Consider the following 24,604-nt stretch of genomic DNA (forward strand, 5'->3'; position numbering starts at 1 on the left):
GAAAGACATCCCAAGTACAGATGGCATGCGAGATAGCTCCAAAACAGCTCTTTAAACGCTTTGCTGGATCTCCCACAAATCATTAGGGATGTCCAGATGGAGGCCCCTGTTGCACAGACCGGGTAACCAGTTAAGGAAGACACCCCCTGGACTTCAAGGCTGGTTGCCCAGACTGGTGGAGAAATCGCTGCAGTGATTTCATGTAGAAATTTGCTTGGAAATGGTTCTCTTCGTAAACGACATTGCTTGGAACGATGTTTTTTTGGATTCTTAGCCTACTGTAAACACAATTGCAAAAATGACACGAAAACCATAGGAAAATACAGTGAGGAGGAACCGAATCCGGTTGAGACGGAATAGTTTAAAGCTGAAAGACACAACCGTGGTACGTGACGTTTCCCAAACATCTGCTGAGCTCAAATACACCCAGATCCTGGACTACTGGTAAGAATGCGAGCGGAGTGAATAAAGAATCATCTTTTACTACTTTGCAATAAAAGAGCTTAAATCGCAGACTCCAGGCTGCCTCCTTTAAAAATACACCAAGGCCGCTCGGTTATCCCGAGATCTGATAATCCTCCGAGAGATATAAACTTTAAAGTCGTGCCAAGATGCACAGACACAGCCCACCACCGTCCCTCCGTGCTCCTGTCCCTCAAGAGACATCCTAAATAGTCCCTACGAGCCCCCACCTGCTGCCTTTTGGTTCAGCTGTCTTCCTTCAGACCTCTGTGACTCTTTGACCTGCAAGCAAGTAGACATCCTAGGGTGGTGGGGTTGGTTTTTTTTTTTTTTCCATATCCTATTTATACCGGCGCTTTCTAGTGAAGAAATAAATGTCTTTTCTGTAGAAGCTAAGGCAAGATTTGACAGGATCTCCTAACAGCTGTCCAGACACATGAGCTGACCCAAAGTCAACGGCAAGCAATAACTTCCGACACCGGGAGCTGGTAAAACACCAACCCAAGGAGGAGAGATGCTTTGGAATTGTGTGTGCCATAAGCCTTTAGCAAATAGATTTTATTAAATAAACTTTTTTAAAAAAGATGCAGCATTTAGCATAGAGCTTTGGGAGCTGGGATCGATCTGCACATTGACTTATTGCAAGCCAGTGACAATCCCTGGAGGGGTTCAAGGCCAGGTTGGAGGGGGCTTTGAGCAACCTGGTCTGGTGGGAGGTGTCCCTGCCCAGGGCAGGGGGTTGGAACTGGACGATCTTTAAGGTCCCTTCCAACCAAAACCATTCTATGAATCCTAAGAGGTTCCCCAAATGTTTACCTAAGTCCATCCCAGTGTCAAAAGAAGAGTTGTCTCCTCTCGACCCCATTCCTGCCTCCTTCTCTCCAACGCTAAGGCTCACATGGATGTGCTGAGGCTGAGCTACGCCAGGGTCTGAACCACTCCCAAAGATTTATTTTCTCTTGGATAAGTTGCCACTCGTCAGTTTGGATGGGAACACGCTGCCCGGGTGGAGGCAAGGTCACCTTCTGCAGCTCCATGGAGCTGCTGGCTCTCGTTCCTTGGGGACCAGCACCACCCCCCCGCCACCCCCCACCCCTCCAGCTTTAATCGGGAAATCGGGATGATCCAGAGCATCTGCACAACGCTGGGAATGGATGGAGCAATGTTAGTTTAAAGGAAATAAAGCAGCCTGTTGTCCACTCATGCCCCGGAGGCTGTCACGCTAAATAAAGACATTATCAGAGAAAGAGCAGATACTTCAGCGCCTTCATGCCTGTTAATGACCCCGGCACCTTCCCAATCAATCCAGGGACTGGCTTTCCCACAGATGGTCCCTTGGAGACAGACTGCTGTGGCTTTAGTGGGAATAAATGGAAACAAAACAGTTAACAAATACCCAAAAATAGAGCGTAGTTAACTTTTTTTTTTTTTTTTTTAATATGGAGATGAAAAATCCCTGGGTGATTTACGTGCCAAGCAGAGATATTAACTGCATATAATAGATGCAATATTTTTAATACTAATATTTTGGGCTGAGACAAGAGCGGGAATGGAAAGTATTTCCAGTGCCTTGACTTCTTTATTTTGCAAACATCAGTTGCTAACTGGGGTCAGACAGAAATATTGTTTCTGCAACAAGAGCCCAAACAGCTCGAGCTGGCAACTTCTTCACGCTCTAACCATGCCAGGAGGCCCTGCAGAGCTTCAGCGTGTTGCTCCCTCCCAGGTCTTTGGGGCCAACGTCCCCAACTTGGCCTTGCAGGGAGAAGGAGAAGGTGGTAAACGCCGTCCTGCAGAGGGGGTGGCTACTTGCTGTGGCCAAAAATTGGAAGCCACCTGTGAAACCATAGAGTCATGCTTTCATAGAGCTGCTGGGCTTCTTCAAACGGGCCAGGTCGCATGGAAAGACCTCGTGTGACACGGGGGATGCCATAAGACCTTTTCTTACCCATCAAAACATCACCCTCTGCTCACGCTCACCTCTCAGCTTAATTGCCTGGAGAGCAATCTGGTGGCATAAAGCCCTCGGTGCTCGTTCCAAGCGATCACCAGCAACAGCAAATTTATATTAGAGGATTGAAAGCAGGAGAAAGAAACACGTTATTTCACTTCGTATCTACTCCAGCGACCCGCTGCTGACAACACCTCCATGAACTCTTGCTGGAAAACAACGTGTAGATGGATAAACCCATTTCCAGCTCTGAGGAGCCGTGCAGGAAACACTCCACCAAAGAGAAAACCATTTCAATAACAGATCGGTTTCCTAGCGCAGAGGAACCTGCCGCTATATTTCCTTCCCTCAATTCTGGCCGGCTGAAATAGCATCACGTACACGGTTGTGTTTTGCCCTCCACGACACCAAAAGAGCAGCCTTGAAGGACGGTCTCATGGGTGACAGGCTTGGAACATACAAGGAACTGGTGGCCACAGGTTCACTGCAAGGTCTGTGATGGGGGAAGGTCCAACTACAGCCCTTTCCAACCTTTCTGCCTCGGTTCCCTCACAGGGCCTTAGCCAAAAAGCACTTTGAGGTTGAGGGACGACAAAAACACCACAGGGTTGTTTCATCTCTGGCTGTCTTGCCTGGGGACAGCTCATGAATTGCTCCCCTGTAGCTCCTCCTACAGCTGATTGTCCCAACAGCACCCTAAGCTTTGCCCACACGATGAGGACTTTTCCTGCCAGGTTGGTTAAAAAGAAATGTCAAAGCTGTGAAAGGAAAATCCATCAGGGGGCTACCAGACACAAAGGTGAGCAGATGTGGTCACCTGCAGATCCTCAAAGTGTAAATTCCTGGAGAACCACAGAATCATTTTGGTTGGAAAGGAACTTTAAGATAATTGAGTCCAACTGTTAAGAAGATGAGAGCGCTGCTGGAAAGCAGCATCACACACATACCCTCTTCTTCTCACGCTCCTCCTGGTGTCATAGAATCATAGAATGGTTTGGGTTGAAATGGACTTTAAAGATCATCCAGTTCCAACCCTCTGCCATGGACACCTCCCACCAGACCAGGTTGCTCCAAGCCCCCTCCAACCTGGTGTTGAATGGCCAGGGATGGGGCAGCCACAGCTTCTCTGGCCAACCTGGGCCAGGCTCTCACCACCCTCACACCAAAGAAGTTCTTCCCCAGATCTCATCTCAGTCTCCCCTCTTTCAGTGTCAAACCCTATGGCTCCCCTCTCTGATCAAGAGTCCCTCCCCATCTCTCCTGTAGCCCCCCTTTAGGTACTGGAAGGCTGCTATAAGGTCCATTGCTGGTCACCAGGCCAAGTGGTCTGATCTGACCCATCACAGCTCTCCCCCAGCTCTTATTGACCTCCCGACCAGTTCCAGGGCCACCACCAGAACATCATCTCGCAAATGAAATCACTCCTGCCCCTCTGCTGATGCAGGACGGCGTGGTGACCGTTAAGATAAGGTGACTTATCTCCCAGCTGGGTGGAGGGGTTGTGGCCTAAGGCACTCAGCTCGCAAAGGCAATTACCGCCGCCCGGTTCACGTGCCGTAATTCATTAAGCCGCAATAACGCAATCACCCAGCTGAGCCCTTTTAGGAACGAACTGCTGAGACAATATTGCCCTCTGGGGACCTGCAGTTCGGAGAATTAATTTAGTGTAATAACTCCCGGCGATGTTGCGGACAATCAAACCGAAAGAAATGATGAGCTGTCTCTCAATTGCCTGGAACCAACCCCTCAGCTGATGCCCTGTGACCGCTGGTGAGGTCAAGTGCCGACTGTTTGTTCGGGGCTTTCATGCCTACGAATGCTTAATCCTTGAGGAACCTCATTGGGAAGGACCAGCACTTCAACAAGGAGTTCTTCACCTTGTTCTCTGGGATGCTCAGCTTCGGCCGGCGCAGCTTTCTCAGTCTCAGGCTTCAGATTTAGGGAGTCCTGTGGGGACCAGGGAGTTGGACTCGATGATCCTTACGGGAGCCTTCCAACTGGAGATATTCTATGATTCCTTTCTGTGATGCACCTTTAGAATCATAGAATTGTCCAGGTTGGAAAGGACCTTTCAGATCGAGTCCAATCATCAACCCAATACTGACAAAAATCATCACTAACCCATGTCCCTCAGCACCACGTCTGCCTGGCTTTTAAATACCTCCAGGGATGGGGACTCCACCACTGCCCTGAGCAGCCTCTTCCACAGCTTCACAAGCCGTTTGGTGAAGAAATTTTTCCCAATATCCATCCTAAACCTCCCCTGGTGCAACTAGGAGGCCACCTTCTCTTGTCCCATGGCCTGTTCCTTGGGAGAAGAGACCGACCCCCCCTGGCTACACCCTCCTTTCAGGGAGTTGGAGAGAGCAAGAAGGTCTCCCCTCAGCCTCCTTTTCTCCAGCCTGAACACCCCCAGCCTCTCCTCATAAGACTTGGTCTCCAGACCCCTCACCAGCTCCACTGCCCTTCTCTGGACATGCTCCAGCACCTCAATGTCTTTTTGGCAACGAGGACTTGTTCAAAAGTTCCTCTTAGTGCAGTTGTTCCTGAAAACGTGGCCTATTCTTCACCACTAGTCCAAAGTTTCTAAATCTTATGGAAAAAAAATTATTGGTCCTGAGTTTGCTCAGGAGAAGAGCTTTTTGCAGCCACAGTTACACTGGCTCAACACCTCTGCACCCTGCTCAGCGTGGCACACATCCAGTCTGGGAGGAGAATAAATGGAGACAGCCTTGAGGAGAAGGACTTGGGGGTGCTGGTGGTTGAGAAGCTCAACATGAGCTGGCAATGGGCACTGCCAGCCCAGAAAGCCCCCCACACCCTGGGCTGCATCCCCAGCAGCGTGGCCAAGCAGGGCCAGGGGGGGATTCTGCCCCTCTGCTCCACTCTGGGGAGACCCCCCTGCAGGGCTGCCTCCAGCTCTGGGGCCACCAACAGCAGAAGGACATGGACCTGTTGGAGCAGGGCCAGAGGAGACCCCGGAGATGCTGGGAGGGCTGGAGCCCCTCTGCTGTGAGGACAGGCTGAGAGAGTTGGGGGGTTCAGCCTGGAGAAGAGAAGGCTCTGGGGAGACCTTCGAGCCCCTTCCAGTCCCTCAAGGGGCTCCAGGAAAGCTGGGGAGGGACTCTGGATCAGGGAGAGGAGCCATAGGATGAGGGGGAAGGGTTTGACACCGAAAGAGGGGAGATGGAGATGAGATGTGGGGAAGAACTTCTTTGGTGTGAGGGTGGTGAGAGCCTGGCCCAGGTTGGCCAGAGAAGCTGTGGCTGCTCCATCCCTGGAGGGGTTCAAGGCCAGGTTGGAGGGGGCTTGGAGCAACCTGGTCTGGTGGGAGGTGTCCCTGCCTGTGGTAGGGGGTTGGAACTGGATGATCTTTAAGGTCCCTTCCAACCTGAACCATTCTTTGATTCTATGACCCCTGGTGGGTTTGGGATGTTCCCTATGTGCCCCCAAAGCGAGACTTTGTGGTGGCTCCAGCAACCCCCATCAGCTCCCAGGAGGGCATGGAGAAGACAGGAACATGAAGAGGAGGATAAAAACCTGATTTCCAGATGCTGCTTCAGCGGTTCAGACCCACGTGCCATCAAACCTAATTAATTTGACTTGGAAAACCTACTGAGAATGAAAAGGGTGTTTCAAACTTTTCAGTTCCTTCCCTTCCTCTCTCTTTCTCCTGTTTCAACACCATTTCTTGAGTTCCCTAAACCCACTGCAAACCACTTTGCTAGTTTTCAGCAAGTCCCCAGTCCATCCCAAACATCTCGTTTTGTTCCAGCCAGGAACAGCACTTGGGCACTAAAATAACGGCTCGATATTGTTGCTTTCTTTAATAAACATCCTCTCCTCTCACAGCAAAGCTCTCAGTAAATGACCCTGGAGGAACAAAAGACGTTTCTGTATTGTTTTAAGTTCTCTTCCTTTCTGAAAACCTCAATTAAAACGGTGAAAAAGCAAAGGGGTCGCTACTATATTCTGTAATTATGAACTCATTTCTATTCACTCGCCCAGCAGGAGAGGTTTGTCCTGGTGACCTCTGAGAACAGGTTTTGAAGGCTTTTCCAAAATTTCACAGCCTTCAAACCGACACGTTCGTGTCGGCCATAAAACACGTTCACCTTCGCCTTCACCCAAAATAACTCGCCATCTTAAAATCCAGGGTGAGGGCCATTCCTGTGACTATTTTTATTTGGGAAAGGAGCCCTAGTGCTGGCCACGAATAGATTGGCATGGGAAGGGCTCTGGAAATAGTGCAGCCCTTCAAGACAGGGTGAAAATTGCAAGAACACGGGCTGGCAGGTAATTGTAAAGACTTTTCAGGGTTACGATGATGATGAAGGGCCTGGAGCATCTCTCTGATGGGGAAAGGCTGAGGGACTTGGGGCTCTTTAGTCTGGAGAAGAGAAGACTGAGGGGGGATCTGATCAAGGCCTATAAACACTTCAAGGGTGGGTGTCAGGAGGATGGGGCCAGGCTTTTTTCAGTGGTGCCCAAGGACAGGATAAGAAGAAACGGGCAAAACTTGAACATCAGAAGTTCCATCTAAACATGAGGAGGAACTTCTTTCCTTTGAGGGTGCCAGGACCTGGAAAAGGCTGCCCAGAGAGGTGGTGGAGTCTCCATCTCTGGAGACATTCAAACCCCACCTGGACACACTCCTGTGCAACCTGCTCTAGATGGACCTGCTCTGGCAGGGCTTTGCACTTGATGATCTCCAGAGGTTCCTTCCAACCCCATATCATCCTGTGATTCTGTGAGTTTTCAAATAAATACCTTGCATGACATGCTCCTGAGTGATTTTCGGGCTTTTCTTAGCAATCTTTCCTGCACATAAGCTACGTAGCCTGAAGAGGACTCCTGCCATTGCCACCCCAACCTCTTGACTTGCCCATGTGATGCGTGGTCTTTTCTTTTGGAAAAGTCCCACTGAGAAAATATCTTTTGAGACAAAATGCTGGGACAACTTTGATATATATGTATATATCTTGATTATATATTTGTATATATATTGGAAGGACACAGACCTGTTGGAGAGGGGCCAGAGGAGGCCATGGAGATGAGCAGAGGGCTGGAGCCCCTCTGCTGTGAAGACAGGATGAGAGAGTTGGGGGGTTCAGCCTGGAGAAGAGAAGGCTCTGAGGAGGCCTTGGAGCCCCTTCCAGTCCCAAAAGGGGCTCCAGGAAAGTGGGGAGGGACTCTGGATCAGGGAGGGGAGCCATAGGACGAGGGGGAAGGGTTTGACACCGAAAGAGGGGAGATGGAGATGAGATGTGGGGAAGAACTTCTTTGGTGTGAGGGCGGTGAGAGCCTGGCCCAGGTTGCCCAGAGAAGCTGTGGCTGCCCCATCCCTGGAGGGGTTCAAGGCCAGGTTGGAGGGGGCTTGGAGCAACCTGGTCTGGTGGGAGGTGTCCCTGCCCATGATCTGGAACTGGATGGTCTTTAAGGTCCCTTCCAACCCAAACCATTCTATGATTCTATGATATTTATCTTTAAGGAAAGAGTGAAAGATAACGCGGGTAAACTAGAGGAAAAACCATTTTTTTTTAGAAGAGATGAAACAGTGGACAGCAAGATGATGCCTGACAACTCAGAATCAGGTAATAATGAATTCAGAATAGCTGATTTTGACATAATATAAAGTAATATTGTCCTTTAAATGCAAGCTAGAATATAGCTTTAAATTCACATACAGGACTACAAGCCACACAGGTTTAGAATCATAGAATGGTTTAGATTGGAGGGGACCTTAAAGACCATCTAGTTCCAACCCCCTGCCATGGGCAGGGACATCTCCCACTAGACCAGGTTGCTTAAAGCCCCATCCAGCCTGGTCTTGTAACCAACTTTAGGGTCCATTCCTGATCCTCCCATGATTTCATATGCCCATGACATATATATATTTCTTTTCACTTAGCATTTAGGACAAAATCCAAAGGAGCATGTATACATCCACAACACAACTTAGGCAGAGCTGAGGACACTACATCTCATCAACCAAGTCAGCTCAATTCCCAAAATCCCACCCAACCCCAAAGGTTTGGGTCAGCTAATGTTTTGTCTGAAATATAAGTGCCAAAAGCATCACTGCCATGCATATCCTGAGATGCCACCATCTCCTCAGAGACCCCCTCCCAGTTCAACCAGTTTCTGCCTTCGGACATAGCAGATTCATCAGCTGAGCATATACCCACCAGAAGAAACCTTCTAGAAGAAGGTGCAAATTGTCAATTGAGGCTAAAACAAATTAGGGGTTGTAGCAGGAGTTGGCAATGCCTTCAAAGGGCTCAGGGCCAAATGCTTCACAGACTCACAGAATGATGTGGGGTTGGAATGGACCTCTGGAGATCATCTAGTCCAACCCCCTGCCAGAGCAGGTCCAGCTAGCGCAGATTGGACAGGAGCATGTCCAGGTGGGTTCTGAATGTCTCCAGAGATGGAGACTCCACCACCTCTCTGGGCAGCCTCTTCCAGGGCTCTTCTACCTGTGATGCCAACGGTTTGCTCTGTTGACCTCTGTTTATGAAAAACTAAGTGAAAAAATAGTCAACCATGCACTTCACCCAGGTTGCTGAAACACCAGCGACTGGTGTCAACCCCTGCTCATTAGCAGCACCAAGCCAACTTGGTAGGTAGACCTCAGTATGGTCTACCTACTCAGCTGATAGGTAAGGAGGGGTCGCTCTGGCCAGTGAAGCCAGGGAGCCTCAACAAGAGATCAAGCTAAACGTGGGTGAGGGATCTCATCAGCCATGGGCATCTTCTAGGTACAGATACAAGCACATTATCTGCAAACACCAGAAATACTTATGACAAGCATGGTCTCAAGTGGAGACTGCTCTTCCCAAAGCTTCTCAAGAAGTGCTAAGGCAGCACCCTCTGTGAATGTGAAAATGTTCTGGTGGAAACCTTGCTTTCCTTGGCTGAGAAGAGATTTCCCCTCCATGAGACGGCAGAGAATGGGATGCCCCGTCTCAAGTCTTTGTTCTTGCTGAAGAGAGCCCAGAAACAAACCCCCATCCCAGAGCTTCCTCTGGTGCGAGGTGTTTTGGCTCAACTCCTCCCACAGCTCTTTGTTTTTCAGACTTCCTTGGTTCTGGTCAACATAGGAAAGCGAAATAAAGTAAGGAAACCTGATCTCATAAGATGGTCAGATTCATTTTTCTTATGTGGGGGCCAGAAGATCTCAGCAAGAAGCTCTTCAGGGCTCTCCAAGCACCTGTGATGGTGACCTTTGGCAATTCCCACCTTGCGCAAGGGGAAGGGGAATCCTCCCTCTTCTCCACACAGATTATTGTAGGGTTGCTCACAAAGTTCAATCTTGTGCAGGACTCGGTGGAGCCATTGTGGAGACCCTCAGGCCCCACGTATAAATGGTTAGCTTACAGAACCATACAATAGCTTGGGTTGGAAGGGACCTTAAAGACCATCGAGTTCCAGATGAGAACAGGAGAACAACTGCTCCTCAAAGAGTTTACAGCATCAAGATGCATTTAACGTATGGAGAACATAGGCATGGGGAGGGGGTTACACAGCATCACACAGAGGGTGCGTTCAATTTCCCTCATTGTAGGTGTTTGCGATGTCAGAGGCCAAACGTGAGGTGGGGATCTGAACTCCATGGCAGCCCAACCAGCTACACATGGTGGAGACTGGGGAGGGAGTCACCTGGCTTCATGCTGAGGTAAACCATCCTCCAAACTCCACTGACTACCTCCACTGCGAGTGCAACAGGAACTTTGGCACCCAGTAGCACATATATGGTCAACGCAGTTATGAACACATGTGGTGGGATTCAGATGGTGGTGTCACTGGAGGTGCTTTATGGCACCTTGATTGGCTCCCACCCCTTTATGGTGCAGGTTTCACAAGACCTGGTGTCTGCTAGCTCCTTGCATGGATGTCACGATACACGAGGACATCCGAAATAGCACCTGTGATGATGGAGGTGAACCCCAGGTAAAGGTGGAACTGAAATGAGGTCCCACCTGAGACCCTTGGACACAAGAGCAGTTGCTTCTCTAACCTTCTCCACAGTTGTACATCCACCACAACCTCCTGCTCCCCGTTCCCTGATGCTCACAAGAGTGGGCAGCAGAAGAAAAGGAGTGGAGACCTTTTGGTGTCAACAACTCACTGTCCTCCAGCCCAGCCCCTGCTGTGACGCAGGAGAACGATACCCACTCAATGTTGAGTTTCGATGAAATCAAGTGTCCCTCTACCAACAGGCACACGCTGAAGTTCTCCTGGGTTTTTTGCCGGAGCAATTATTTTGCTTTCTGTGGAGTAACATCACAAGACCCTGAGCTTATCCAGCAGGACGTTAGGTTTCTATTGAGGTTTCATAACAGTGAAATGTTTTGCCTTTCAAAAAAAGCCTTTCAATCAGCTGCAGAGATGGAGAAAAACAACCTGCAAAAGCCTCCTGATGCCACAAAGTCTCCCGGAAGCCTGGCAGTTGCAGGTTAAATTTAGTCTGGAGGACAGGGGTCACTTCAGTCACCAAGATCATACCAAAAAAAAAAAAAAAAAAAAAATTAAAATGGGAATAAAAGGTCTTGTGTTGCTGAGTTTTTATGTAATGACAAAGCTGCTCTCAATAGAGAGGTGGCAACCCTGCAGCTGGGAAACGCACCCGGCTCTCTCCTGCCACTGCCTCCTGGCATTAAAAAAATAGAAACAATGAAAGGAAAGGATTAAATTTACTTAGATGAGTATCTTTTAACCCTTCTGCACCCTCCCTTCAGTGGGGCATGCGAGGAGGATGGAGAACGGTGATGGCTACGCATCTCCTGACGTCCCGCTCACGTGGAGCGTTGTCCTGTTGAACTCACAACGGTGTATCTTCCTCTTGACGTTAGTCTGGAGCCCACCAGGGCGCTCAGATATTAAGAGAAATATGTTTCCCCCCCTCAACACATGAAATACAAAATCCTCTCAGTGGTTGCCTCTCAGAGTTGGGAAAGGAGCAGTGAAAATACGGCATTGCCTTCCGTGGTGTGTTTTGCCGGTGGGATCGCAGCCACCATCTGCCTTCAGGGGTGACTCACGGCTTGGGCATATTTTCAGTGACACCCTCAAGCACGTGAGGGTGTAACGCCGACCACAACAGCAGAAACAGGAGCAGCTGGGTGGAAAAGCCCTACTCACCCCACCACAGCTTGAGAACATGGGCGACAGGCAAAACAAACTGCCCGATGGATGCTCAATGCCAACTGGGCCACCTTAGGGTGACTGGTGTTCCACATGGACCATTCGGGTAATGGGAAGACCCTACACATAGAATCATGGAATCATAGAATGGTTTGGGTTGGAAGAGACCTTAAAGATCATCCAGAACCACCCCCTGCCATGGGCAGGGACACCTCCAAGGGACCAAGTTGCTCCAAGCCCTGTCCAACCTGGTCTTGAACATCTCCAGGGATGGGGCAGCCACAGCTTCTCTAGGCAACCTGGGCCAGGCTCTCACCACCCTCACACCAAAGAAATTCTTCTGAGATCTCATCTCAATATCCCCTCTTTCACTTCAAAACCATTCTCCCTTGTCCCATCGCTCCTCTTCCTGATCCAGAGTCCCTCCCCAGCTTTCCTGGAGCCCCTTTGGGGATTGGAAGGGGCTCTGAGGTCTCCCTGGTCACTTCTCTTCTCCAGGCTGAATCCCCCCAACTCTCTCAACCTGTCCTCACAGCAGAGGGGCTCCAGCCCTCCCAGCATCTCCATGGCCTCCTCTGGCCCCGTTCCAACAGGTCCATGTCCTTCCTGTGCTGAGGACTCCAGAGCTGGACATGGTACTCCAGGTGAGGGTCTCACTAGAGCGGAATAGAGGGGGTAGAATCATCTCCCTCACCCTGCTGGCCACGCTTCTTTTGATGCAGCCCAGGATGCGGTGGGGTGGAGGGGGGGGTGATTTCTGGGCTGGAAGTACACATATTAACAAATAGCAAAAAAAAAAAGGCAGAAAACTTTTGCTTTACCTCTCATCTCATCTCAAATCCCACCTCCCCCCCGTTAATGGCTCCATCTCATTCCAACATCGTGTCATCCTGCAACTCCTACCAGACCCCATACCTCCTCTTGGAATGAAGAGATCTTGCCCTTGAAGGAGCAAGCCGGGCAAAGCTGGTTCCTGTGATGTTTTATGACTGGGTAAAGTGGTAGAGTGGCCTTTATGGTGTTTTGAAAGGAAATTGTAGAGGAACAATGTCCCGAGCAGCGTGGCTATTGAAAACCCTTCACAAAAGGAGTTTGCCACAAGAGGAAAAGCAGCTTAATCAGTCGAACTAATCACTGTAGGTGGTTTGAGTGTCCCCGAGGGTCTGTAAAATCAAATAGAATGGGAAAAGAAATATATCACAGTTTGCCTACGCTCCTCGATGGAGCCGCCAGCGGATCTGGGACGTTCCCTCCTTGGCTCCGAGCCCGCCGTGACCATCCTTTGGGCCGTCCCTACACAGGACCACGTTGGCCTCCCTGCGAGACCCTGATGGGGGCCACCTGGGTGGGCCGAGATGAGCTTCTGGAAGTCCCTCAGCAATGCCAACTCCGATGGGGGACATGGGACAGGAGTGGCCACCCCCGTGCGGTCACCCCAGTTAACCCAGTCCTCGGCGTGGGTGCGGGGAGGGGGGGTCAGCGGCGCTTACACAACCCTCCTGCTTCAGGAAGAGGAAACCGTCCCTGACAGCCACCCAGGGCTCTCCAGGGAAGGAGAATATTTTCTGCCTCCCCCAGCTCTGAATCTAATTAAAACCAGAAAACAACACAAAATAATCCAGGCTGTTTTTTTTTTTTTTTCCCCTGATCATTTAAGTGTAAAGCCAAGTTAACGGTAGGAAGCAAATTGGGACAACACAAAGGAAAACCTGGTGACACTTCTCTAATCCTGGTGTCAAAAGCCATAGGGATTTGGGGCACGTTGAAGGGATATGGGGAAAGAACACGAGCCTCTTTGCTCCAACCCCTTCTCTCCGTGTCCAAGCTGAGAGGACCTACCAAGTCTTCTGCTCCACCTCTTTATCTCTATACAAGGGCTTTAGGAAGGATGGACAGCCCAGGTGGAGAAATGCCCCTCTTAAAACTCCATCCAACAGCAAAAGGAGGAGATGACACGAAGCTCAGCCACAGTTAAGGGTGATGGTCCTTCACCCAAGAGCCCTGGCAGGGACAGAGCAGCCCCCTGTGGCTCTGGTCATCCCAAAGCCTGGAGGTACATCAGCTGTGCATGGAGGAGGCACCAAGGATCCACACTTTTTCCGTTGAAAAGAGGAATCTGGATGCCTTTTGGAAGGAGAGGACTGATTTTTTTAGGCTTTTGCTCCATCTTCTCTGGGCCATGGGGCTGTGCTTCCCTCTCTAATCATCTCCTGTCCCATAGACTGACCACCAAAAGTTCTATGAGATACCAGCCAGCATCTACGCACACATGAGGATTTCCTTTCGGTAAGGAATTTGGCCAGATTTGACTTTTGCATCCAACAAGATGCGATCGAACCCATATAATTATGATGTTTCAAACTTTTTAAGACTTCCCCAGTGGCCTATTCCTGGTCCTCACCAAAACTGTCCCATTCTTTAGGTGGCACAGAACAAATAACCAGAAGATCAAGAAACTTAAGAAAAAAGAATCCACTTTAAAAGTGGCATTTTTTTAGCAACTTTTTGAAAAACATGTGGCCAAACTTACAACCCACCTGCCCATGGAGACTACATCCCAGCAAAGCTTGTGCTCTGCCAGCAGAAAGGCAGTGGAGTGGGAAGGAAGAAGGAGAAGACTTGAGGAATGGGTTCCAGAGTATTTCTTTTCTCTTGACTACTTGCATGAGGTAAAGGCAGGAGAGGTCCTGCCACCACTACCTTCACTAGAGGTAGTTGTTTATGGGAGGTCAAACTAAGTTGCCCTTGGTGATATCTAGGGAGGGTGGGTCTTCTGTAGCAGCAAACAGCAGATTTGGGCAATAAAACCTATTGATGCTCAACACTTGCTCATATGGACATCTGTGAAAAACCTAGCCTCTGCTGCTCTCCATCACTGGTCCCATCAAGTGGTGATGTCCTCCATCGCCCTCATCAGGAGGTGGTAGTTAGAATCATAGAATGGTTTGGGTTGGAAGGGACCTTAAAGATCACTGAGTTCCAACCCCCTGCCCTGGGCAGGGACACCTCCCATCAGACCAGGTTGCTCAAAGCCCTGTCCAACCTGGCCTTGAACACCTCCAGGGATTGTCACTGCTCAATAAATAAGAAAACACTGGGTGTGGATTTTCTGCTGGGTGATGTCGGGAGGCTGATACCTCCCCCTGGCCTCCTGCCTCGATTGTAAGCTCTTCGCAGCAAGGACCTCACTACCTCCTGCAGGCTCTTCCAACACCGTGTGCAACCACAACCAAACCCTTCAACAGATGTGATGCTGATTGCTATTACCAAAAACGTGTCCAACAAACCAACAGTAGTCCTTAATTGGGAAAGCTGAAGCCTGGTTTAACGACACCTTTAATCTGCTCTTTGTTTCTATAATATATGAAAAAATGAAGCATGCATCCCATGGAAAAATCATGGAATCATAGAATGGTTTGGGTTGGAAAGGACCTTAAAGACCATCAAGTTCCAAACCCCTGCCCTGGGCAGAGACATCTCCCACTAGACCAGGTTGCTCCAAGCCCCATCCAACCTGGCCTTGAACCCCTCCAGGGATGGGGCAGCCACAGCTTCTCTGGGCAACCTGGGCCAGGCTCTCACCACCACAGAATCATAGAATCATAGAATGGTTCGGGTTGGAAGGGACCTCAAAGATCATCGAGTTCCAGCCCCCTTGCCATGGGGGGTTGCCCGATCTCTGGAAGTGTTCAAGGCCAGGCTGGATGGGGCCTTGAGCAATCTGCTCTAGTGGGAGGTGTCCCTGCCCATGGCAGGGAGGCTGGAACTCCCTCCAAACCTCACAACTCCCTCCAACTCCCTCCACACCCTCACAGCAAAGAATTTCCTCCTAATATCTAACCTAAATCTCCCCTCTTTTGGTTTAAAACCATTACCCCTTGTCCTATCACTCTACTCCCTGTTCAAAAGGCCGTTCAAATCTGTCCTATAGACCACCTTTAGGGACTGGAAGGGGCTCTAAGATCTCCATGGACCCTTCTCCAGGCTGAACCCCGCCAACTCTCTCAGCCTTTCCTTACAGTAGAGGGGCTCCAGCCCTCAGAGCATCTCCGTGGCCCTTCGTGCCTCGTGGACCATAAAAATGGATCATATATGCAAGGAGAAAGCGGTGGTTGCACACCCACAGAGTTGTACTCCCCACCACGGGTGTGAAAGGTGCACGGCAGAGATGTTGGGGTAGGTGAGGCGCGTTCCTCCGTAACGCGGTGACAGCATTTCCCGAGGAAAGGTGACAGGAAGGAAGCAGGGACGGGCGCTATTTATAGCACGGCCGGACGTCAGCCTCGTTTCGCACGCGAAACAAAAGGTGCTTCGGCAGCCCAAGACGTGGCCTCTTTGGAATGTCACCGTCAGGGAGGGGACAGGAGCCCGCGCGAGCACTGGGGAACAACCAGTATCATTTATGAGACCAACTGGGAAAAAAAAAAAAAAAAGGCAGATTTCTGGGTGCTGATGTGCTTTATCAGCTCTTTTAGAAGCCAACCTGAAGGTCAGCTACAACCAGGCAAGACCAGTTAGACCCGTGTGTGGTACAGAGGTCAGCCTGGGGGTTGACGTCCTGACCCACACTGGATGTTCCCCTTGTGGACACGGCAGAAGGACGCCCACCGTGGTCACCTGTGTGACCATCCTTCTTGGACGTGCCATCCTTCTTGGATGAACCGGGTCCTGGGCAGGGTGAGATGATGCACCATGGACAAGCATTGCTTGGTGCCAAGTGTTCAGCACCTTCAGGAGAAGACCAAAAGCTGCCTGATGAAAACCAGACCCAGCTGCAGCAGAGCTTTGGAGCCACACCTGCTTCTAACCAACGGAGGACAACCCCGTTTCTTCTCGCAAATCCACCGTGTGTCAACCCTACTCCCACCCTTGGCTGCTCCCAACCCCTTTCTAAGAAACCAGCTCTTCTTCCCTTGGGTTTGTGCATCCAGAATTGCTTCCTAACACCCCTCCCAAGCCATGCACCACCAAAGTGCTCAGAGATATGGTTTAGTGATGGCTTTTGTCACTGTTGGGTTGATGGTTGGACTCAATGACCTGAAAGGTCCCCTCCAACCTAGATAATTCTATGATTCTATGATTCTAACTGGTCCTGCTCAGCCTCCCCCAAGCCTCACTACCTCCGATGCCCCATCCAAGATCTTGCAATTTTGAGTGTCTCCATATCCAGAGATCCATACCCGTTTAAACCAAAAAGCTCACGGGTCCCAACTGCTTTGCTGGCCATAAAATCTCATCCAGAAGGTTGTTTACACCACCTGTGTGGCTCCACCAGCTCTGAAATGAAGCTTTTCTCCCCCAGAATGATGCCTGGGGAATTAAGATAATAATATTGCAATTAAGTGTGAACAGCTTTGTAACCTGTTTGTGCTCCAATACAGTGGGTATTCCCTTCCCCCACCCTATTTCTACCATGTTTTTCTTATAAAATAACCATTCTGAGACCTCACTTCCTGCTAGAAATTAATTTTAAGAAGCGAGTGCTCTCTGGGGGGCATCTCAAATGGCACTAGAAGGACTGAAACTCCCCTCCTGGTCCCAAATGCACTGCAGAGGCAGGGGCACCCTGAGAACCCCCAGCATCAAACCATGTGGTGCAGGGACAGGGGGGCTGCTGAGGTCCTCAGCTGATGTCTAGGGGATGGGACCAGGCCTTTTCCACGTAAATAATTATTTAAGAGACTGTTGTTTCACTCCGTTGTCTCAACCTGGGCTTCTTAGCTTTTTTAAAATCGAAATAAGTATGTTCTTCTATCTAAGCTTGGACACCACCATGAATATCTGTGGAGGAACTCAAGCAGGACCACATCCCCTCTGCTCTTTCCATTTTATTTCATTTCTGACTGCTTAGGGTTGAAAGGATCCCATATCTTCTATCACATGATGTCATATCAACTGGATTTTAAGGCTTCTGTCTCTCCTCCTGGGATATTATCCCAGTGCCACGTGGTCTGGGCCGTATCTCACCCCACAATCTTCCAACCCCAGCCCAAGGCAGGTTTTTTTTTGCTATCTCTCCTCACCATCTGCATGGGAGGGAGGGATGCCCCAGGGGGGGCTAAATGTTGAGGTTTTATCTGAAGGGACCAGAAAGAAAAAGAAATGAAAAAACTTCTGGCGTGATCCTGGTTTTTTCGGATGGGAGGGAAGAACCAACAGGCAGTTCCGTGGCTCTGGTCCAGGATTTGACCACGAGGCTTCAGGCAGGAGAACCCTTGGCTCTTCAGGTCTCCTGCAGCATCAGGTACTCTTTGGATGGTGGAGGACAACCCACTCCTGGGAGCTGGGATGCTCCCAAAATCCCCTGGGATTTCTGAAGGAGTCCAGCCCAGTGTTTCGAGGAAGCCCACCCAGCTCTCTCTTGTATCACAAGGAGACTTCAGCTTGGTTTTAACCACATAACCATGTTTTGGTGATCCCAGGTCTGCAACCCAGCTGAAATAAGCCCTTTTTTTTTTTTTTTTCCTTTTTCTCTAAATCACAAGACGAAATTGTCTTTTTAATTGCCGACAGGAAAAAAGGAGGGAGCCCCAAAGAGGAGAGAAAAAGGAGTTGGTAAAATTGCTAAAATTTGAGAAAACTAAAAGCAAGCACAGAATGAAGTACATCAGGGCTGTTCCTGAGGCGAGAAGCGATGGGGACATTTGAGGACACATTCCAACTGCTACAGGTGTCTGCAGGACTACCCCCAAAAACGCCCCCCCGTGAGGCACAGATTTCAGATCACTTTAGGAAGAAACACAGAATCACAGAATCTCAGAATCACAGAATCTTCTAGGTTGGAAGGGACCTTAAAGATCATCTTGTCCAACTGTCAACCTCACTGACAAAACATAGACACCCACACAACAAACAAGGAGCATCACCATCACTAAACCAGACCTCCCAGCACTACATCAACCCGTCTTTTGAACACCTCCAGGGATGGTGCCTCAACCACCTCCCTGGGCAGCCCATTCCAACGTCTGAGAACCCTTTTCAGTGAAAAATTTTTTCCTAATATCCAGCCTGAACCTCCCCTGAAAATTCCCTGAAATGGGAAACCTCTTCTCCTGTTAAATAACATCAAATCCTGGTTTTAGTAAAGTTTTATTGCCCCAGTTGGGTTGTCTCAGCCACAGCAGAACGCACCATCAGCAATAAAGCTCCATCTACAACAAACTTCCTCATTCCCTGCTTATTTTCACGTTTACCCATAGTCACGATTCCTATCGAGGACTCGAGATGCCCTCGTATAATTAAATATGCAATTAAATATCCCAACGACCCAATTCAATTAACCCAGTGGATTGAAATCACCAATGCCACCAGAGCTGCCTGCTGAGAGCATCCCCTCCTTCATGGGGACAGGCGTCCCACACTCGCTGCAAACCCCTCTCAAAACCAGCCCTGCTTTTGCAGGAGACCCTGAAAAATCAGCAAAATTTTGCTTTTCAACGAGAAAGAGAGGAAATAAGTCACAAGGACTCAGAGCTTTTACAGATAACACCCTGCCAGCTGCCTCTTCTAATATAAGTGTGTGCGTTGGGGGGGATCTGGCTTTGCTGGAATGAGTATAAGGGGAAGAGGAGGTCCTTAAGATACTCCTGGAGCTCCAGGATACTCCTGGATACTCCAGATTTCAAAGACAAACCAGGGGGATGCACGGATTCTGCATTTTCAGGATGTCACTGCTCAAATAAGGGTTTACGCATGAACAACGCTGGCAGCTGCTAAATGGCAGTTTTGTCCAAAGACACTCCATGAGACAGGGGTAGATGTGCAATGAGGAAGAGAAGATTAAAAAAAAACAAAACAAAACCACATTAAAGAGAGGTTTCACCTACCTCCGGTCGTTTCTTCTCCTTCTGAACAGTTTTTTGGTGTGTGCGATTTCAGCTTCATGAGGCAACGGATGGTAACCCTGTGAAAGAGAGGGAAAAGCAGCCATCAGCTCCGAGATACAGGAGGCATCAATTTGAGACCCCTCTGCTGTGAGGACAGGCTGAAAGACTTGGGGGTGTTCCTCCTGGAGAAAGGAAGGCTCCAGGGAGACCTTAGAGCCCCTTCCAGTCTCTAGTGACACCCCACCTGGAGTACTGCGTCCAGCTCTGGAGTCCTCAGCACAGGAAGGACATGGACCTGTTGGAATAGATCCAGAGGAGGTCACAAAGATGCTCCAAGGGCTAGAGCCCCTCTGCTGTGAGGACAGGCTGAGAGAGTTGGGGGGTTCAGCCTGGAGAAGAGAAGGCTCCAGGGAGACCTTAGAGCCCCTTCCAGTCCCTCAAGGGGCTCCAGGAGAGATGGGGAGGGACTCTGGATCAGGGAGGGGAGCCATAGGATGAAGGGTAAAGGCTTCAAACTGAGAGAGGGGAGATGGAGATGAGATGTGGGGAAGAACTTCTTTGGTGTGAGGGTGGTGAGAGCCTGGCCCAGGTTGCCCAGAGAAGCTGTGGCTGCCCCATCCCTGGAGGGGTTGAAGGCCAGGTTGGAGGGGGCTTGGAGCAACCTGGTCTGGTGGGAGGTGGTTAGATGGTGGAAGGGGTCAGAGTGAGACAGAGCTGTACACCCAACATGTGAGCAGGATAAAAGAAACAGTTTCCATCCAAATATCCATCCAACATTTCAGACCCTATAGAAGCAGGTCTGGAAAGCCACAGACTTGTTGTCCTCTCTCAGGGCCGTTGCAGCGAGCAGGGAATGAAGTTATCTCTCATTTCTGTATGGGAAAAACCACACACGCCACGATGTATGGATGGATCCCAGTATACACCATCTACAGGAAATTCACCCATGTCACACACAAAACACGATACTGGTGCATCTAAACCATCCACTTTCACTGGGTTGTTTCTTTCTGTTTTATTTATTTGTGTAAAACCCAGCTGTAAAAGTGACTGTAAAGGGATGATGCTCAGCAGCAACCTGGCCCAGGTTGCCCAGAGAAGCTGTGGCTGCCCCATCCCTAGAGGTCTTCAAGACCAGGTTGGATGGCGCTTTGAGCAACCTGGTCTGGTGGGAGGTCTCCCTGTCCATGGCAGAGGGGTGGAACTAGATGGTCTTTAAGGTCACTTCCAACCCAACCCATTCTATGATTCTATGATTTTGAGGATACTAGGGTAAGGCAACACAAGCCCTAGCTGGCGGGTCTGCTGGAGCTGTGGCCCCACGCCTTTAGCAAGTCAACGACCACATCATGAGCTGGCCCACCATGACTTAGTCAACCCACACCATCTTTGGGAAAGGGACAAGTGGCATCTACCTACTGGAAACAACTGAGATGACCAGGACATTAAATGATTTGACCAGGTCAAGTCAGTGGAAGAGCTGTGTGTCTTGTCCTCCTTACACCAAAGGTGCCGACGCTCTGACTTGGTAGGTTCACCTCATAAGGGGGATGCTGTATTTACCATCCTGCTATGGGCATCGTGAAGCTTCGTTGATTCTGAGGTTCCTGGATGAAAGGCTCTACATTAAGTGTGAAGGATTATTTATTTTCCAGGGACCACAGAGCTGTCATAACCGTAACAATTTTTATTTACGCAGCACCGCGCTTCCCCAGCTGGCAATAAAAGCCCTGTAGAAGTCACTCCTTTTATTTCCAAGCTATCTCAGCCACCACGTGTGAGGGGCCACGAGGGAGCAGCCTGGGCAAGGGCAAGGGCTGGGTGGGAACGCGTCTCCTGGAGCAGCAGCTTTGTCACATTGGCATGACAACATAACACACATCAACTTAAAAAAAAAAACCCTCCCTCCCTCTCTCTGCGTGAAGAGCCTTAGAAATGAGGAGTTAATTTTAGCAGCGGTTACTGAGATAACAGTATTTTGAGTTCCTCTGGTGGAAGATGTAGCGGAGGAGAAAGGTTGCTGGGGACGGTAATGAATTTAGGCTTGCAGACCCCAAGTCCAAGACCAACAGGGTTTATTGGGACCATCCACCCTGGCCATCTGCAAAGAACCTGGAGAAACTGCTACTGCAGCAACCCTACAGCAGCTGGGAGACCAGCCTCGGGGATCTTCACTCTTCAAAACTTCAAGCACTGAAGAAGTCACCAAGACCCTAGGTAAGTCCTGCTGCTGGCTACCACGTCGCCATTTGAACCTTGCTTTGGGTGCAGTCTTCAAGTGTGTCTCCTGAGAAGGTAGTTTCCCTTTTAGCTTTCTTCTTCACTTTTAACTCTTTTAGAGAAAATTGGATGCACCATGATCATACGGCTTAGCACAGGCATTAGAAAGCATGTTCATGAGTAGTACCCATTCTTGGTGACCAAATTATCCTTCTCTCCCACTAAAACATCCTTAACATCTAAAGGTACCACACCAGAGGCCACTCATTACATGAATTTGCCTTCTTGATGATGATCTTGATGATCTTGAGCTAGATCTGCTCGTCTAATGAGGATCTGCTCAACGATGCACGTTTTTCTGTGGTCCTCTCCTCATGTGCCTACATCCAGCATCAGCAAGTTCTCCTCATCCTCCCTAGATCTCATCTCACTGCTCAAACACAGCCCATCTTTGACTAAGAAGAGGTATTTTGGGAGTAGGGAAAGCTGGCAGCCTGCTCTTCTGGGGCTGTGGTTGGGTTATCACCCAGTTAACCAGGTCTGACTTGGGCTTCTCCTGCAGCTAAACACTTCACAGTGGAATCTTTGATGTCTAATAGCTTAAAATCACACTGAACCTTCTTCATTACTGGGGGTTTGAGTCTTCCTCATCTACTTGACCGCTGAAGGCATAGGAGGAGCTTAATATCTCCGAGACTTCCGTTCCTCTGGAAATTTGATGGAAATTGGCCAAGGGTTACCAATGAGAAAAGGAAGGGATGGAGCAGACACGCACACAGCCCGATCGCATCAGCTAGTTTAGGTAATGAGGCCAAAAATAGTAAAATACTCAGCGAGGCTGTTTCCAAACATTGTGCTACCACAGCAGGAGAGAGCTTGGGGTATTTTTAAGAATTGAAGCTGCCTTCCAGACACACGTGCAAATACAATTACCCTGGAAGGAATGAAACCACCTCTGCAGAACACAAGGACTTAAAGCACCGATTTCCTCCAGGAGAAGCCTTCGTGAAGTTTCAGGAACTCCCTTTCTGCTCTTTCCAACTAGAAACCACGTGTATGATGGCGCGTCGCTGCATGTCCTCCTTGCAGAGCATCCCTGTGCTTCCTCACACCAGCAGCAGACAGCACCGGGGTGAGAGATGGATTAATTCCATGGGAATAAGGCTCCTAATCCAAGGAGCATGCCTATGATTGAACAGAGGAGAACTTCGTGTCCTCGCTACGAAAATCAAGCATCTCCTTTCTCCAGCCGAGCAATTCCCTTCCTTAGTCCTAGTCATGAGACAATGTTTTGGAAAAAAACAGTCACCGGTCCCTACTCTGATCTATTTTGGTGCCCAAACGGAGCTAAATTTGGAAGGGAGAAAAGTTGACTTCTTTTGTGCAATAAGCTGATGTAAAAGGAAATCTCAGCAACTTGCAAGGGCAGAGTGGCTGGAGAAGACCGAGAGTGCTGGGTGGGTGGGGACAGGACAAGAGGTAACGGGCACAAACTTGAATACAAGAAGTTCCACCTAAACATGAGGAGGAACTTCTTTCCTGTGAGGGTGGCAGAGCCCTGGAATAGGCTGCCCAGAGAGGTGGTGGAGTCTCCTTCTCTGGAGACATTCAAAACACTCCTGGACATGTTCCTGTGCAACCTGCTCTAGATGGACCTGCTCTGGCAGGGGGGTTGGACTACATGATCTCCAGAGGTCCTTTCCAACCCGACATCATTCCGTGATTCTGTGACAGGCCAGAGTCCCAAGGGCATGGTGAGCACCTTGAAGACATGACTCTTGGGTTTGTCTGGAGGCTGCTCCCCAACACAGGTCATGCAGGACAGCAACGGAAGTGCCTTCTGTAGAGCTGGCTCACCGAGAACAACACGGATCTGGAATGCAGCTGCTCCATTTCTTGGTGGACACACTCTTAATGAAGATGAAATCCCTAAAGAGAGCCAAAGGGATATGTCTTGCAAGGTAGAAGACCACCCTCTGCTCCGCAATGGCCTACAAGAAGACCTACACAAGAGGGATGGGTTTTGCTCCTGCTTGGGCCAGAAGCCACCATAAAGCCCAGGTGCTCATGGTTTTCTCAGGCAGGTTTGCATCTTCTCAGTGGGCAGCAAAATCGCACTTGGTCTCTCTCCTACATCGGTTTTATTTTGATATTTAAACACTGGTGACTTGAGGAGAACGTAACAAACATTTCAGCGCTGCTGGTTCTGGAAGCAAGGGGTGTGGAAAAAGCAAAGAACAAGGAGCCCGTGGTCTCCAGAAGGATCGTTAACAGGGGTCATTTTCAATTTTGGAGCTAAACACTCTGCAGTTTACATGGTGGGAAGCTTGGAGGAGAACCTGAGAAGCCCTTGGGACTTCTAATGCGTGTTAAGTTGAAATCATAAACATGCACGGTCTGAAAAGAAAGGCCAATAGGTCTGGAAAAGAAGAGGTCTTCAAGACTGGTCTGCTCTCCAGGCAAGTCCCCTAGAGATTAACTGTGTATTCCTTTTTAGATGTTTTGGGGAAAGCAGCTCTTGGAGAAGGGAAGGTGATGTCTGGCAAGCTTAGGTGACTATCACATGGCCAGCTAATCTACGCCAAGGGACATCTGTCATCTACCGAATTTGCTGCAAACAGATGGCAGAGGAGAGCAGGTTTGGTGCCCACGTGCCCTCTTTTTATGCTCTACCTTCCTAATGAAGATGTCTTCACCTCAACTTCAACCTTGTCCACCTGCCCCTGGGAATCCAAAAAGCTGGCAGCTCCTCTCTGCTGTCCCAGACCCATTTACATCAAAGTCTAATGAAAGAACGTATAAAAAGCTTTCAAGATCTTGCTGGCAATCTGCAGCAACCCAAGAGCTGATATTTGCCCCTCTCCAGCAACATCCCTCTCCTAAGCCATCCCACCCCACATCTAAGCCCAGTAACCGGTGGGATACTGGCCTGGGAGGGACATGTAGAAGAAGGGCAGGACCAGAGGAGAGAAATTGTTGGGTTTTGAGCCACCCTGGT

General features: G+C 49.6%; 1 protein-coding gene across 3 annotated transcripts in view; it reads right to left on the reverse strand.

Annotated features, from left to right (window-relative positions):
• The window catches only part of CTIF (CBP80/20-dependent translation initiation factor), a 153,554-nt gene that overhangs the window by 57,747 nt on the left and 71,203 nt on the right, over positions 1 to 24,604 (reverse strand). For all 3 annotated transcript variants that reach the window (XM_014960811.1, XM_014960810.1, XM_014960812.1), the window contains one exon: positions 19,387 to 19,463. In XM_014960811.1, the coding sequence (XP_014816297.1) occupies positions 19,387 to 19,463 (77 nt within the window). The remainder of the gene's footprint in view (positions 1 to 19,386; positions 19,464 to 24,604) is intronic.

Source organism: Calidris pugnax, unplaced genomic scaffold (assembly GCF_001431845.1).
Source record: "Calidris pugnax isolate Ruff unplaced genomic scaffold, ASM143184v1 scaffold150, whole genome shotgun sequence".
NCBI classification, from domain to species: domain Eukaryota; kingdom Metazoa; phylum Chordata; class Aves; order Charadriiformes; family Scolopacidae; genus Calidris; species Calidris pugnax.